This window comes from Clytia hemisphaerica, unplaced genomic scaffold, assembly GCF_902728285.1.
Source record: "Clytia hemisphaerica strain Z4C2 unplaced genomic scaffold, Clytia hemisphaerica genome assembly, whole genome shotgun sequence".
NCBI classification, from domain to species: domain Eukaryota; kingdom Metazoa; phylum Cnidaria; class Hydrozoa; order Leptothecata; family Clytiidae; genus Clytia; species Clytia hemisphaerica.
In genome coordinates this window covers 1,667,412-1,685,015 of record NW_027104389.1, presented here as the reverse complement: position 1 = coordinate 1,685,015, position 17,604 = coordinate 1,667,412, and the positions used below count along the sequence as shown (strand labels likewise).

General features: G+C 36.9%; 1 protein-coding gene and 2 long non-coding RNA genes across 3 annotated transcripts; all 3 read left to right on the top strand.

The window, feature by feature from the left end:
• The first annotated feature begins 21 nt into the window (after positions 1-21).
• LOC136819557 (signal recognition particle subunit SRP68-like) lies at positions 22-17,432 on the top strand. The gene is made up of 11 exons (XM_067075792.1): positions 22-184; positions 8,736-8,802; positions 9,583-9,696; positions 10,215-10,410; positions 11,037-11,315; positions 13,002-13,201; positions 15,182-15,298; positions 15,736-15,868; positions 16,181-16,259; positions 16,695-16,744; positions 17,110-17,432. The coding sequence occupies exons 1-11, from the start codon at positions 97-99 to the stop codon at positions 17,338-17,340; spliced, it is 1,554 nt and encodes a 517-aa protein (XP_066931893.1). The 5' UTR covers positions 22-96; the 3' UTR covers positions 17,341-17,432.
• Positions 4,737-4,990, top strand: LOC136819661 (uncharacterized). The gene is made up of 2 exons (XR_010848466.1): positions 4,737-4,815; positions 4,957-4,990. It is a non-coding gene; the product is annotated as an uncharacterized lncRNA (long non-coding RNA).
• On the top strand, positions 7,338-7,873 carry LOC136819636 (uncharacterized). The gene is made up of 2 exons (XR_010848462.1): positions 7,338-7,698; positions 7,840-7,873. It is a non-coding gene; the product is annotated as an uncharacterized lncRNA (long non-coding RNA).
• Positions 17,433-17,604: the final 172 nt, after the last annotated feature.

Sequence of the window (17,604 nt, the reverse complement as noted above, 5' to 3'; positions counted from 1 at the left end):
AGCACACGTTTCACTTGTCTTTTCATATTTTTAAATTTTTCCTGCAACACAAAACATTGGTAGATTTTAAGCAAAGGAAATCAATTTTGCAAGGAAATGGAAGTAGAAGATGCCCCTTCTGCAGCTCCTGAAACCACATCACCAGCCACCATTCAAGAGGAAAAACAGTCATATTCAATTGAGTGTATCTTTTTCACTTCATTTTTAGGGGGATTTTTATTATAAGCACTTTGAGCTCTGTGGCTGTTTTTGTAAATTTAGATTGAGTTTCTAATGTGACTGGATGCATTTGCTCAACAACAAACTGTACTTCTACAAAAATTGTGAGTATTTGATCACCAGTCGGGTGTTTCGGAAATTATTGCCGAAAACGGCAATTTTTTTAACGATGAAATGCTGAATCAGCAAAATGTGTTGTGTGTTTAAGGGCAAAGATGTCAGAGGTGTTTGAAAATAGTAAAATTGCATCGAGAAAAAGGTTTTTCGGATTTTTAAAAGTGATTTTTTCAATTTTTCGTTGCTCAATAACATGAAAAGTTCTAAAATAATATGTTAAAAGTTCCTGCATCGAAGCCGAAACACAGCCAGAAAGAGATAACAAAACCCCCGATGTAAATTTGTTTACATATGACTCGATTTTGCTATCTGCATTTCCAACAAAAACCAGTTGAAAACAAAACTAGGGTGCGCACTCGTCGGGATTTTTTGCACGGAATGAGGGAGAATTTACAAAAATGAACTTCAATGCATTAGTACTTACCTTTAAATCATCCAAATCTATTCATTCTTTTTTCAAATCAATCAGGAATTATCAGGGAAACAAGTAAAAAAAACTGTATCCAGGTATCTATTTTCTTTCCAAAGATATTCATGTTTTTTGACGTCAAGGTGAAAACGCGATTTAGCGCTGACCACGGTACCGGAAAATTCTCGACCCACATTGAAACAAATGGCTGTCGCTATTGAGCTGGTTCATCTTTTCAATCGCGGTTTTTTTAGTAAACCCAGGGTAAGATTAGACTACAATCTATCACAAAGTGCTTTATTTGAAAATCTACAGGCCGTCTGGAATTTCAAAAAAAAGAAGAAATTTCGATTTTTTAACAAGATTGCGGATTTTTTCATTTAAGCACCATACACCATCTGAAAGCTGAGGATTTCAGCTTTCTAGTGGTGAAATTTGTTTTTAGCTATCATTTCCAGCTCATTAGCGATAAGCTAAAGTTTAACAGTCATCGGGCCGATTTTCAGACCGCACCAGCAAAACTCCCCACACGGAAGACTAGATTTCATCCGCCATTTTTGGCGCGATTTTGGTGCTTCCGAAAATTATTTCTTGCTGGCGTGGTGTAAGGAGGCGATTCTTTGAAAAGGTGATTTTTTTGTGTTTTGAAAATTGAATAACTTTGGGAATACTTAACCAATTCTAATAAATGACCCCTCATTTTTCTCACAAAGGTAAGGACTTTCAAATAAAATTAGTTTGGTTTCTAAAAATTGAGGGGAAAATTTTGGCCTGTCCACCCTAACAAAACTAAACGAGGCACAGTGGGCCTTCTTATCGCGAGGGTGTCAAATACCATGTGTTCAATCAATAATAAAATCAACTTTTATTTCCAAAAACGGCAATAATTGCCGAAAATGGCAATTTTCATTTATTTACTTTTTTATTTTTCTGCTGATTCAGCATTTTATTGTTAAAAAAATTGCCGTTTTCGGCAATAATTTCGAAAAAGGGCAATAATTGCAGTTTTTATCTTAAACACCCGACTGATCACTTTCTTCAAAACCCTTCAAAGACTCGATAACCATTTGAGTACTTAGCTAGATCGTTATTGATGATCCAGTTTGCAGAGTATGGCAGAAATCATCGAGATCTCGGGGGCAGAGATTGCTTACTTTTTAAGAGCAGGAGCAGAATTTTGATAATATCTACATTTCAGGGGCAAAATTATTGAAAACTGGCTAATTTCACCAGTTTTTCTTGCTTTTTTGTGGTGGGAAACAGATCTCAGAACAGCAGGGCCAATCAGGAAAGTAAGGCATGTACGCCGGATATCTCGAGCGCAGACTTTGGATTTCATAGGCTTACTCAAAGGCAACGCCAAGAAATCTTAGGTGTAAATATTCTCTTCTTTCCAGACTGGCAGCAGGGGCAGAGTTTTGATGGAAATTTTCTTTTGGGGCAACCATGACATGCTCTGAAAACCTGTTGATGATTACTTTGACAACTTCGATAACCAATTGATTACCGTGAGTGGTCCTAAGCTAAATCCGACAACCCTGCCTAAATCCGATGGGGTCTTTCAAAGATACAAACTAAAATAAAAACAAACCTTTCGCTGTGACGCAATGAAGATGCCAAAGTGTCAACTAAACTGAGAGATTTGATACACTGAACCAATTGAACCAAAACATTAATTGCTTCTTATACAAAACATAAATAATTTTTTATTACAAAATAGTTATAACGTTTTAAACACAAGCAACGGATTCAGAATAATACTGTAATTATTTTTACAACTCACACTTTTTTTATCACATTAATTGACATCTTGACATTTTAGTCATCTTAGTCGCGCGGCTGAGGTCGAAAAAAGTGGCTAGAAAATGATTTTCGTGATACACCTCTTAGATTCCACTTTTTTCAATGGAAACTCTCGAATTAGTATATGTAGATTCCAAAATCAAAAAGTTTCCACGATATTATCGTGCAAGTAACGAGTAAATGGCGATTTTTTGCGTTTCCAGGCAAAATTGCAAGGCCTGGAAATTCATGATTTTTGGGGGGTCTTCAAATTAAAAAAAGACCTATATCACATGATAGAGCTCTTCAAACTGAGCAAAAAAGTGTATTACACCAAAGTCCCAACTTCTCTAGATCAAAAGTTATGGGCCTATTTGTGGTCAAAAAGGTGTTTAATTTTGCATAAATTAATGCAGATTGTGGGGAAATTCCCTGTTTTCCATCAGTTTTTTACCACAAATAGGCCCATAACTTTTGATCTAGAGAAGTTGGGACTTTGGTGTAATACACTTTTTTGCTCAGTTTGAAGAGCTCTATCATGTGATATAGGTCTCTTTTTAATTTGAAGACCCCCCAAGAATCATGAATTTCCAGGCCTTGCAATTTTGCCTGGAAACGCAAAAAATCGCCAATTACTCGTTACTTGCACGATAATATCGTGGAAACTTTTTGATTTTGTAATCTACACATACTAATTCGCGAGTTTACGTTATTTTTTTTGGAATCTAAAAGATGTATCACGAAATGAAACGTTTTTCGACCTCAGCCGCGCGACTATCTTGTTAGATGTTTTTTTCGACAGTTCTTGCAATATAGTTTATTGTTCAACTTGGAGAGGGAATGTTTGTAAACATAGAACTTTTTTTCATAGCAGTTATTTGGGGGGTCGGATTTAGGCAGGGATGTCGGATTTAGGACCACTCACGGTACTTCGATAACCAATTACTATCATCAGTCAGGGCCTCCTTGGTCTTTTTTAACATTAGTTCGGATAGAATAAAAACATACCGTGAGATTAGGTAACTTGCATCATTGGAGGCTAACATACATAGCCCTCAAATGAAAGACCTGGCTGGTCATTAAAATACAAAATTAAATCAAAACAAAAATGATAGAGTAGAGCTGCGAGCAGAGCTGCGTAGTTGTATTTTAATGACCAGCCCGGTCTTTCATTTGAGGGCTATGCATGTTAGCCTCCACTGATGCAAGTTACCCAATCTCACGGTACCTGATCAACACAACCAAACCTTCTGTCAGTCTAAACTTAAACTATTATATCAAGATTAGAAACTAAGCTAGTCTTTCCTCTTTTATCTTTTCCTTTACAACAATACAATGCTGACAAGTTGACACAACACATGTGTACATGTACATTGACAAGTAATCCCTGAGAGAAGTTTTTATAGAAATCTGCAAAAAACAAACGAAAAAGTGAAAGAAAAAAAAAACGAAAGTGGTCTTTTCTACTGATTGCTTCCCAGCGCTCCTTCACAGCTGTTTATCAAATTTTTTTTGAAGACTCCAAACTGCTCAAAATGCCTGAAAATGACAATTAGGAGTTATTCGAAGTTGTTTTGACCATAACAAATTTTACCAGGGGTCTCATTAACCCTTAGGCTCCATAGGACGCGTTTTCGCGTCTTCTTTTTTGAATGCTCAATATAAAATTTTAAAGAAAAACTGAAATGCAAGTCACTTTTCGGTTTCAGGGGTCACCTACAGTGGGTCACCTAAATTTTAGGGATCATCTAAAACTTGGGATGAGGCTTGGATGGCCCAAAACAGAGCTATTTTCAAATTTTGAAAATTTTTCAGAAAATTTATCCCTTCCGTTACGCTTATTCTATACCTAATATTTACAATTTTTAGGAGTATTTGTAAGTTTATATAGTTAGTTCTGGTTAGTTCTATCATTTTAGGTTAAAAGATCATATTTGACTATTAAAATTCAAACTATCTTTTGAAACAAGTTTTTTCCTAGTTGTTACTGCCGTTAGACAGTAGTTTTTGTTATATTAGTTTTATGTTTCCTTTGTATCATAGCATTTGAATTATGTATAGGTATAATTGGTTTGTGATCATATTTTGATGTCCCTTATGTATTAATTATATGATAATTATGTATTATCATTAGGAATGTTTTGTCCTTTGTGTATTGTTAACGTTTCGTAAGTCTCATGGGAGTCTTGTCTACCGTTCTGTATGTTATAAATGTTTGTGTGTAATGTTGGATCACTTATTGTAAGCTGTATTTGTGTACGTTATGGTGTGAGGTGACAGTGTTTTTAGTAAGTGATATATTTTTGATATTTCTTGTACATATTCTCTGTTACCTTTTTCTGTACCAAGGCTTAGATTTATACCATTTCTTGTGTTATCTAATTTGCGATGAGCTTTTTCTTGACATTGTATTTGTGTTTATTTTATAGCCGTTACTTATCAGAAGAACGCGTCGAAAACCTACTCACCTAAATGTCTCTGTCCATGAGTTTGGCCTACGGCATTTACAGTAAAAACACTCACGTACACCCTATCGTAATGGCAGATTGAGCATTGGGATTCAAACAGCAACTTGCATAAATGTTTTGTTTGAACTAATTGTTACAGAATCAAACATGGATCATGGCAGTGAAATTATGGCTATCAACCTCGTAAAAGGATACGCTGAAGAGCGTAACAAGCTTCTGGATAATATTTTCGAGTCAACCAGATTTCTCAAGCGTGTTTATGGAAACAAATGTCGAGAGAGTATCGACCTTGAGATTGACAGATCTACGTATGATTACGAGAAAAAGAGACTCAATGGTTTGCTGCATGACTTTGAAGGTTTGTCAACCAAGCATATAAATGCATTTTCATTTTTCCCTAAAGAACAGTTTGAGCATGAGCTCTGTTTGTCTCGTGAAGTGGTCAAAACTGGTATTGAAGTTATTGAATCCGCACCCCAGAGGCTTCGCGTCGCAAAAATTGTTCTCGCTTTGAAAAGTATCAAAACGCATGCATTGGAAGTAGTCCCTGCTGTGCGTATCAACGAAGTTGTTGCAAAGTCTGTGCAAAATTTGTCTCGTGCGATTCTTAAAAGAGCAATACCTCGTCGCGTATCAGGTGTGCAAGTCAGTGATGTTCAACTAGTCAAACCCATACGTCATCAATGTGCATTGGGGATTGTTCCGGACGTTGTTTTATTCTCAGTGGTAAAGATTGCCCCATTTCCTACTAGTCAACATGTAATCGTTCAGAAGATTGAATGTACAAAGTCTCTTTCAAGTGTCTTCATTAAGAAAGACTTCGTTAATTGTGTCAAGGCTACAGCAGATTGCATTCAAGCATATGGAAAAAATGTTCCTTCTGTATCTCCATCTCTCGATATAATTTCTACAGGTCGTGGCAAAGTGAAAAGTAAAACTGTAAGGAATATTTTTCATTTGGAATGCGTGCTGAATTTAACTTATTGCAGACTTTTTATGAGATGCTTTTGGACGTACTTTACGTTTGCTGATTTCATGACAGCGATTCTGATTGATGATGATTCTAGTGATTATCGTGGTAGCTATGAAGGATTTATACCTTATAAAGAACTTTGGAATTGGCTTTATGTTCTAAATTTTGTGGTCAAATATTAATATCTTGACGGTGGGGAGTGTTACTGCCGTTAGACAGTAGTTTTTGTTATATTAGTTTTTATGTTTCCTTTGTATCATAGCATTGTATTATGTATAGGTATATTGGTTTGTGATCATATTTTGATGTCCCTGATGTATTAATTATATGATAATTATGTATTATCATTAGGAATGTTTTGTCCTTTGTGTATTGTTAACGTTTCGTAAGTCTCATGGGAGTCTTGTCTACCGTTCTGTATGTTATAAATGTTTGTGTGTAATGTTGGATCACTTATTGTAAGCTGTATTTGTGTACGTTATGGTGTGAGGTGACAGTGTTTTTAGTAAGTGATATATTTTTGATATTTCTTGTACATATTTCTATGTTACCTTTTTCTGTACCAAGGCTTAGATTTATACCATTCTTGTGTTATTTAATTTGCTATGAGCTTTTTCTTGACTTTGTATTTGTGTTTATTTTATAGCCGTTACTTATCAGAAGAACGCGTCGAAAACCTACTCACCTAAATGTCTCTGTCATGAGTTTGGCCTACGGCATTTACTCCCCAGAGGCTTCGCGTCGCAAAAAATTTGTTCTCGCTTTGAAAAGTATCAAAACGCATGCATTGGAAGTAGTCCCTGCTGTGCGTATCAACGAAGTTGTTGCAAAGTCTGTGCAAAATTTGTCTCGTGCGATTCTTAAAAGCATACCTCGTCGCGTATCAGGTGTGCAAGTCAGTGATGTTCAACTAGTCAAACCCATACGTCATCAATGTGCATTGGGGATTGTTCCGGACGTTGTTTTATTCTCAGTGGTAAAGATTGCCCCATTTCCTACTAGTCAACATGTAATCGTTCAGAAGATTGAATGTACAAAGTCTCTTTCAAGTGTCTTCATTAAGAAAGACTTCGTTAATTGTGTCAAGGCTACAGCAGATTGCATTCAAGCATATGGAAAAAATGTTCCTTCTGTATCTCCATCTCTCGATATAATTTCTACAGGTCGTGGCAAAGTGAAAAGTAAAACTGTAAGGAATATTTTTCATTTGGAATGCGTGCTGAATTTTTTAACTTATTGCAGATTTTATGAGATGCTTTTGGACGTACTTTACGTTTGCTGATTTCATGACAGCGATTCTGATTGATGATGATTCTAGTGATTATCGTGGTAGCTATGAAGGATTTTCCCTTATAAAGAACTTTGGAATTGGCTTTATGTTCTAAATTTTGTGGTCAAGATATTAATATCTTGACGGTGGGGAGTGTTACTGCCGTTAGACAGTAGTTTTTGTTATATTAGTTTTATGTTTCCTTTGTATCATAGCATTTGAATTATGTATAGGTATAATTGGTTTGTGATCATATTTTGATGTCCCTTATGTATTAATTATATGATAATTATGTATTATCATTAGGAATGTTTTGTCCTTTGTGTATTGTTAACGTTTCGTAAGTCTCATGGGAGTCTTGTCTACCGTTCTGTATGTTATAAATGTTTGTGTGTAATGTTGGATCACTTATTGTAAGCTGTATTTGTGTACGTTATGGTGTGAGGTGACAGTGTTTTTAGTAAGTGATATATTTTTGATATTTCTTGTACATATTCTCTGTTACCTTTTTCTGTACCAAGGCTTAGATTTATACCATTTCTTGTGTTATCTAATTTGCGATGAGCTTTTTCTTGACATTGTATTTGTGTTTATTTTATAGCCGTTACTTATCAGAAGAACGCGTCGAAAACCTACTCACCTAAATGTCTCTGTCCATGAGTTTGGCCTACGGCATTTACACTAGTAAAGATGTTAATTAAAAATTTGAAAGTTGTCCCTTCCGTTACGCAAATTAGGCTACCCCTCCAACCCGAAAATGTAAATTCTAGTAAGGATAGCAAGGACTTGACATTCGCTTTTGACTAATTTTTTAATTATTCCTTTCTTCTCTTTCTTCTGTTTTTCTTTCTTTTTCAAAACGATGAGATGCTGCCTTGAATTTAACTAAAGTGCTCTAGCCAATGAGCTACATCCTATTAAGATGGCTGGAATCGAACCTGCTACCTCCTTAGCTAGTTCAAGACTTTTATCTCATTAAATTATTTTCTTGTTGTTCTTTATAAGTTCCGATAGGTTAGTTCTATTATTCTTTAACTTTTATTTTTCTAGTTTATTTTTCTAGCTTTTTAATAAGCTTTTTGATAGTTCTAGTTTTTAAATTCTGAAGAGTTCAGATTTTTAAGCATAAATTAAAATTGTTTTTTGTATTTTGGTAGGGGGGCTGTCTATTTCGAATTTTGGTGGGGGCTAAATCTCAGGGGGCTGAACCTTCAGGGGGGCTTCAACCCCTCTGCACTCTATGTCTTGTAGTTGTAGTACTACTACAAAGCCTCCAAAATAAATTGATGAACTTCTACCAGCTTCTACCATGAAACTCGTCAGGGTTTATCTTCTTAGAAATTTAAATCTCAATTAAAAATTCGCAAAAGAACAATCGCAACCAACATGCTGTTTGCTTATATACTCAGAACTTTAATTTTGAAGGGTAAATGCTATTTCTGCATTCAGTATTAAAAATTTTTTCCTTGACAATATTGTGTGGATGATTTAATACAGTATTACCATTGATCAAAGAAGCCCAACAACACCACGGTTTACGACATGGTGATTATCAACGTTACCGGTAGGTTGTCATGGTGATCGTTTGCTGTAAAGTGTTCTACTTTATTCACGACATAAAATAGTGTCTCAGTAATGACACCTCGTATATCTACGAATGATAAAGCTGGGTATTTTTACAGTGTCACAAAGCTTAAAAGAATTTCAACGCATAGCTTTAATTTTCTTGTAAAATCTTTCAAGGATGATTTAGAAAATTTGATGGTAGATTTTTTTCAAAAGTGAATTTTGATAATCAAACCGTCATAAAGCTCCCTGTACAAACTATATGCATTCAAATTAAGGGTTACAAGAAAATAATTCAGTCCACAGATTGGTGGTATTTTTCAAGGTTTTGGAATTTGCTTTGGACATCAAGTGTTCATCTAATTATTTCCAGCTCATCCAAATAGAGATATATACGTTTTGTAGTCATTAAACAGCGTAAAATTATTAAGAGTAATGTCTGGTAATGAATACGTAAGGGCTGCGATGGCAAAATATGTCATGTCATTTTTTTTGTCTTTTTTAATATCTGAGGAAACTAATCAAATTTCAGAAAACACTAAAACTTTTCCCACATCATATGACAACAATCAAATGACCAATGAATTTCAACAACCCAAAATCCTGAAAGACAAAAGACAAAACAAACCAAATTTCACTAGAGACACGTTACTAGAACAAAATACATTACTAGATCTAGAATAGTTATTTGTCGATCTATTTTAGATGGTCTGGAAACGTTAGTTGAACAGCCTCTTTGTATCTGATCCACATCTTTTTTTCTTTCTTTAAATAACAGGCAATACTGTCAGCGCAGACTAAAGAGAATCAGAAACTCGTTGAATTTCAAACTAGGGACAAGACATGGCTTCAAAGGGAAGAAAATCACCCAAGAAACTGTCAACGATCCAAGGTATTACGGAATCAAGGGAGGTATAGGTTATAAAATACAAGTTCAGTAGAACTAGGGCATGGCAAGTCTGTTAATGAATCCAGGAGGTTCACTGAAAAATTAGCGTAGGGAGTAAAATGTCTTTGTGCTATAGCCAATTTTTATATCAACGTATCCCTGGGAACGTGGTTCACCCCTGGACTAATACCTAATGAATAGAACAGTATTCTAGATGACATAAACTGATGAACTTGACACATATACTTTTAGTTTCCATATAAATTATAATATATATTTTTGGGGACCAAGCCCTTTCTCTTAATCTACTCTATAAAAACAAAAAATAAAACATGTTGCTATATCGACATAAACTGTGTCGTGTCATTTTTAGCAATTTTTGCATACAACTACTTTAGGTGCATCCTCCTCTCGACTAACTTAATGGAACTTATTTTGGCGGGAACTTATTTTGACGAGCGGCAAAATCCGGAAAATTTTTGATTTTGGCAAGAACTTATTTTGGCGATTTCATTCTTTAGATTTTTGCACATTATTTTGATGGAGGCCGAACGATGTTGGAGTCATGCTATGGAATTGAAACTGTACGCCAATACTGAACCTCGTAAGAAGTTCCATATGGTACGAAAGCTGAGCAAAGCGTCCAAATACGCAGACGATTTGAAGGATCTGTGTAATATCGATCAAGTGGATGCTCGAACCAAACTGGAAGTCCAGGTTAGAGAAGCGCCCTTTTTTAATACATACTAGGTCACAGTGTGGATGTAAACCACACTGAAACGACCGCCTTCCATCACGCATCAAGTTCGCGAAAGAGCGCGCGCACATTATTAACGCCTACATGTCATTTCCAGTACATTTTAGATTATTCATTGAAAACAGATTACAATATAGTCATTTTTCATGTCTCGATTATTCAATTCCGAATAACAGACATTCAGCGAAAAAAAAGAGAAACACCTGGGTAATCTAGTTAAAAAAACCGAAAGTAAATGGTAGACAAAGTAATGAGCCAAGGCAAACGGCAAGGCAAGCGTACCACTATGAAAGAAACCGCCTCCGGCGGTCGATAATTGTGAACTTTCCCTCAAGATTCACCAAAAGCGAATATAACATCTGGTTTAGGGAAACACCTGGTGCACAACTTTACTCATTTAGCAGAATTGATTACAGTTTAATTTAATCTTTTTCCGCTGGCCTTTCTCCCTTGTCTTATATCGTTTGTTTCAGAATTTGTTGCAAGCATCCAATGTTTCCAGTTGATTCTATACGGTCAAGCTCACAAATACAAAGTATTCTATTTTCTTCCATTTCAAACTAGCGTATTTTTTCGTTTTCCACAGGCGTATAGTTACTGGATGACTGCAAACATGAAGTTCGAAGTTCAGAACTGGCAGACAGCCATCGACTTGTACACACAATCACGTTCTATTTACGAGAAACTTTCCAGCGCCTTCATGGACGAAGACACCAAAATGTTGTATTTGCAACGTGTTGAAGAGATCAGCCCAAACATCCGGTACTGCGCGTACAATCTCGGTCAAGGAGGTCTGGACATCAATGAATTGATGAAGATGAGAAGCAAGGCTACTGGACAAGATATGCTGGCTGCTAAGATTGACGTGAGTACACATAACTCTCGTTTATTCGAATTCCAGCGGAAAGACCGATTTGCTCGAATACATCGAGTGGTACTCTGAGTTGCCTAGTCAATGGTACATAGAGTGCAGAGGGGTTGAAGCCCCCCCTGAAGGTTCAGCCTCCCCTGAGATTTAGCCCCCACCAAAATTCGAAATAGACAGCCCCCCTACCAAAATACAAAAAAAGTTTTTAATTTATGCTTAAAAATTTCAAACAATGCAAGGTCTTCATATTGCATGTCCACACAAGAGAAAGAGATACCAAATGTATAATGTCTTCTTTTGAAATTCTAATCAACAAACGTCAATAGTAGCCCCCCCTGATCTTAGGGAAAAAGAGCCCCCAGCCAGAACTTTAGGTTCTAGCACCCCCCCAAGAGCCAGGGGGTTGCATTCTATGTGGTAGTGGGCAACCCCAAAATAAGGCAATCATAAACTAAAACCAAGCTATTCAGAGCAAAGTAAGGGAGATTCTTCTTTTGACAGCTGAAAATCTTTTCAAAAATTAATTAACGGGGCGGGCGTAATAGCTCTGGATGAGGGATTGTTTTAAAGTCGAAAAATAAGGGTCGTTTATAAAGCATGCGAGAGTACCTTTGAGCCCCCTCCTTCTTTTACAGAGATTACACTTTTCCTTTCAACATGGGGTGTTTAAAGTTTAAAACTGTTGGAGTGTCAGATACCGGGAATACCGAAAAAGTTTAAGAGACTACTGACAAATTTTGGCTGAAATAGATTTTGTTCATTGCATTGTAGCGAGATTTCGATTGAGAAATTTTAGCACAATTACAACGGATAAAGAACTATGCTTGCTTTCTGTGCTTTAATTGTGTGTGGTTGGAAGCATTTTACTGGCGCGGGAAGACTGTTCCCTGCGTAGACGCGCAAAGCGCATGAAAGGCCTTCGATGGCTTGCCATCTGTTGCTTAAGTTGTCGTGTGGTTTTCCTTTAGTAAAAATCGGATTACGAGGGGTTTTTCGGTAAAATCAGGATCTCGGGGTACATAGTAAGTATCAGGATATTGGTGGGGGTTAGTTTCAATTTTGGGTTAGGTACATAGTAAATATCAGGATATCGGGGTCAGCAGGGGTACAGGATATCGGGGTACATAGTAAATATCAGGATATCGGGGTACATAGTAAATATCAGGATATCGGGGTACATAGTAAATATCGGGATATCGGGGTACAGTAAATATCCTAGTTTGAGTAAAGAAAATGATTTAAGTATGTTACTACTTACTAGTATGAAATTAACTTGAATCGTTTTCTTTACTGTATAAAGCTATTCATTGAGCACTGCTATTGGTTTTGACTTACACTCTTTGGCTTAAAGCATATCAGTAAATATCGGGGTATCGGAATACACTTTCAGCAAACATCGGGATATCGGGATACACCAATTTTCTGGACGGCACGCTTCATTATTGTTAAGTTAACTTCGTATGATTCGGACTTACTCACAAACATGTTTCGGAAAACGTTTGAGTAATTTTCTGTTTCTTTGATTACACTTGCCGATCCTTACTTGAGATTTCTCCAATGGAATTTCATCCACTGAGGCATACTGAAACTACCGCCCACTAAATACGACCAACGCCCTAGGTTTTTAAAGTTTCGATTCACACCATATGTACAAATAAGGGTGGTATTTTCATACAATTGTAGAGCTCCAAGAAAAGAAACGAAACCACGTTGAACAATCTTCAATTCATGAAGACACATCTCTCCTACCTGCGACAAACACTCATGATAGATCGTAATCTTGAAATGATTGAAAACATGAAATTGAAATTACCAAACATTCTCGGACGTCCGGCAAAACAACAAGTGAAAGGCAAAATCACCAAACCAGAAGATCTTATCAGGTATTGACTGTAACTCCCGCTCTCCCTGATCGCAGTTTTAAGAAAAGGCATCACTCGATGCGGACCATTTTTGGATCCAATGCGATTTTCCTTTAATCTTATCAAGCCACATCAAAAAGTTGTACTCTGAGGTATAATAATGATCATCATCATCATCATCTTTCGACTTACGTCGGAAAATTTGCGTAGCCTTCCTTCCACAATACCCGATCTTGCATGACTGTCTTTATTTCCTCAATCTCGAGACCTGTTTCCCTCTTCAGAGTATCCAGGAAGGTTAACTTCCTTAATCTTACTAGACCCGTTGGTGACCAGAAAAGAAGTCTGGATATTATTTCTTCTTTTGCTCGAAAACAGTGGCCGGCGAGCTGAAGTCTTCTATTGGTGAGTATACGCGAGATGCGTGGTAGTTTATTGTATATTTGATTGAGGTTCGGATGGTTCGCCCAGTTTAGATTTTGAACCTTCTTGAGGAGGTTTGTGTAACACCCGTCTATACTTTTTTCCATGGCTCTCGTTATTGTCCAGGTGTCAGACCCATACATGAGAATAGGTTCGATTAAGGTTTTGAAGGTTTGTACCTTCATCTTATTATCTAGATTAGACTTCCAAATTTTGTTTAGTTTGTTGCAGGCCCTCCACGCGAGAGATTTTCTAATATTAAAGTCTTGTTCGGAATCATTAATGTGGGAGCCAAGGTATTTAAAATCATTTACTCTTTTGATATCGACACTGTTCAGCGAATTCAGAGTACGGACAGAGTCAGAAGTGTACAGAAATTCAGTTTTTCCCTCGCTACAAAAAAGGCCGACCTGACTAGTGGCATTCTCGAGAGAGTGGAGAAGGTTTTCTGCGAACTGAATGGTCTCAGAGACAAGGGCGAGATCATCGGCAAAGTCTAGATCGGTGAGAAAAGTGGCGGGATTTCTTCTACTTTGTTGGGATGTAAGTTGGATGCCCTTGTAGTTTAAAGGATCAACAGAAATACGAAGAACGTAGTCTAAAACTAGAATAAAAAGAAAGGGTGCAAGGGTGTCTCCTTGAAGAACACCAGCATGGATGTCAAACATTTCAGTGTCCCCTCGGAAGATAACTTTGCCTTGGTAGAGGTGTAGAGCGCCCTGATGGCAAGAATAATTTTGTCAGGAATGTCATAGAGTTTAAGGATTTCAAACATTTTTTCTCTGTTAATAGAATCAAAAGCCTTTTTAAAATCAACTTCTTTGTCTAATTTACGCATTTCCTCAAGGATACGCCGAATTGAAAGTATTTGCGAAAGAGTACATCTACCTTTCCTGAAACCATTTTGATTTTTTCGCAACAAAGGATCGAGATATGGGACAATACGATTCAGGATCAGTTTGTTATAGATTTTTGAAGCGATTGGCATTAATGTGATACCCCTATAGTTTGAAGCAAGGGTGAGATCACCTTTCTTTGGCACAGGGATGATACCCCCTGTGAGCCAAGCTGATGGAGGAGAATGGTATTCGAAGGTGTGGTTACAGAATTCGAGGAGAAGAGTCAAAAAAGTAGGATCTTTCCATAATAAAAAGTTGGAATGTTGTCTAAGCCAAAGATTTTACTAGAAAAAATTTTACGTTTTCTTCAACTATCTAAGGTTAAAAAATGCATTGTTGAAGATTTTGATTTTCAAAGACTGATGAGTTCTCCAAAGTCCAAAGCCCACAGTGGGAGGTTTGCTAATCACCTAACTATCAAATCCTAACTATCCAATCACTGCTTACCATCCCAATCACTGCTTAACCATCCCAATCAATGCCTTTGCATCAACACTGCTAACCATCCAATCACTGCTAACCATCAAATCACTGCTTATCATTTTGAACGTTGAAGATTCCTTTTTTACTTGGCTATGTAAGAGAATAATAAATATTAGTTAGATCTTGGTCTGATCAGCCCCTCAACTCCTAACTATCCGCCTTGTTAGATAAACAATTTCGAATTATTTTCTCATAGGCTTTACGACAGTATCATCCAATGTTTGACTGAGACTTCTCAACTCTCTGGATTGGAAGATGATGAAGCGATGGAAAGGGAACTCAATGCTCAAATCACAAGCTACAAAGCTTTCAGGTTCGCTAGGGATTTTTTTTGCTTGACAGTAAAGGCTACTCGGTTAAAATTAAAAAAGGTGACATTTTACTTCATATTTTGCTTGAGATTTCAAAACAACAACTGGTTGGTGTTTACAATTCGAATCACAGGCTTTATTAGGCAACGCTGCGTAGAATAGCAACGCACCCCTGTAGAAGCGAAAAAATCACAAGCTAAAAAGCTTGCGGGTTCGCTAGGGATTTTCCTTTCTTGACAGTAACGCTACATACTTGCAATAAATCCCTCCCAGATCGAAATAATCGATGAAATCAAGTTGAAGGCCCGAAATTGACATTCTCGCTCGAACTTCAATTTTCGAAAAATGGTAAATTAGCCAAAAGTGCCAATATGTTATGGCACTGATTGTAGATTTTACCAAAATTCACTAATTTTTTAGTTCTTTCTTTTCTCTTCAGATGTTTTTACATCGCACAGTCGTACCAAGCAGCCAAGAAGTGGCTGGAGTCAATCTTTCTTTACGATCGCGTGCTTAAATACGTCGAAGATTCTTGCAAAGCGCTCAATGCTACTCAAAATGCCCTCTTGAAGGTAAGGGGAAAAAACTTCAAATTAAAAATATCTGCATCGAATGAGTGAGAAAGAAGAGGATTACCAAGAATATTAAGTTTTTAAGACTGGCCCAGTTTACCCGAGAGAACGCTTGAAAAAGAACGCCAACATGATTTATCAAGTTTTGATGCAACGAAATGGTAATGAATTTGCCAACCATTGAAATAATGAATTTGCCAACCATTGAAATAATGAATTTGCCAACCACTGAAATAATGAATTTGCCAACCACTGAAATAATGAATTTGCCAACCACTGGAATATTCATCATTCTCTTCGTTTCGTTTACAGCCTCTAGAGCGTAAGTTGGAAGACGTTGCAGAGCAAGCAAAAGGTCATAAATATGCCGCACACGCTACCAGCATTCTAGGTATAGTAATCTGTCATAGTTTGTTTTTCCATTGCTCCTTATATCTAGTTTAGACGGCAGACTTTCTGCCTATTATATTTGTTAGAATAGGCAGAAAGTTGGCACACAGATGTTAAAATCTTTGATTGAAAAACATTGAGATATGTCATTGCATTCACGTCAAAAGAGGGCAATACATTGACTCTAGATAGCCCACTTTATGCCCACTTTAATTCACAATTAAAATAGACAGGGTGAAAAGTGGACCGTCTAAAGAAGAGCTCATCAAGTTTCCCTTCAGCATCGACTTTTCTTGTAGGAAATTCAAAAGGGTGACCGTGCCTCCTTTATATCTCAACATCCATCAAAATTGTATTCTTTTCTACTACTAACATCAGAGTTAGACCCCATATCTCGATGAGCTTGATTTTGAAGAATTGATTTTTCCGTTTACAGAAACATCTGAAGTGGAGAGTGGCATCAAAAATGTTCAACTCAATGATAAGGTTTTATATTTAATCCAGCTAATCATTTCTGAATTTACCTATTACTAATAAGGCACGCACTATCTTTAAGTAGAGAATACTTATATTTCATTTTCATTTGATCACACCTGTTTCTTAGAATCAATAGCCAGTTTATGCATGACATTTTTCAACCGGTTTCTTAGTCATTTGACTAGATCTGACTCACAAAGGACGCCAGTTCATCTGCACTTTTTCCGCTCTTGGTTTTGCGGATTGTTTCATTCAATCCTTCCTCTTTTATTCCGTCGATACATAACCTCGCTAATGAAAAACTTTCGGCCTCTTCATAAAAAAAAGTGAACGTCGACTTTCTGATCCTTACTATCGCTCTTCTTCTTTCTCAGGTATTGTTGGACCGTTTGGAGACGTACCAAGAATTGCACACAATCCCAAAGAACGCCTCCCTGGTACAATTCCCACCCCAACCTCAACCAGTGCCCTGCAAACCTCTCTTCTTCGACCTCGCCCTCAACCATATCGATTTGCCTGATCTTGACCACCGCATAGAGAAGAAGCAGGAGGCGGGCGGTATCAGCGGCTTCGTCAAGGGGTGGCTGTGGGGCGGAAGCAAATAATGTTTTTCAAATCCGTCAAAATAGTTTTTCATTAATTATATTGTATTTGGGTGCATGGAAACTTCATCCTGAAATGTAACAATTTTATTTAATCCAAGCGATGCAACTCACCACAAAGAAACACCCCTTTCTTTTTAACGAACCTTCAAAAATCGCCTGAAAAATAAGGGTCTAAGTTGAGTGAGGGAGTTGCAAAAGACTTTCATTTTTAGTTTTGATTATATATTGATGAGCAACTCAAAAACAATCGAAGCTTTTAGCTAC

Coding starts and splice junctions, on each gene's coding strand:
- LOC136819557 (XM_067075792.1), top strand. CDS start 97: ATGGAAGTAGAAGATGCCCCTTCTGCAGCTCCTGAAACCACATCACCA. Junction 8,803..9,582: donor GGTGATTATCAACGTTACCG/GTAGGTTGTCAT, acceptor TTTAAATAACAG/GCAATACTGTCAGCGCAGAC. Junction 13,202..15,181: donor AAACCAGAAGATCTTATCAG/GTATTGACTGTA, acceptor ATTTTCTCATAG/GCTTTACGACAGTATCATCC.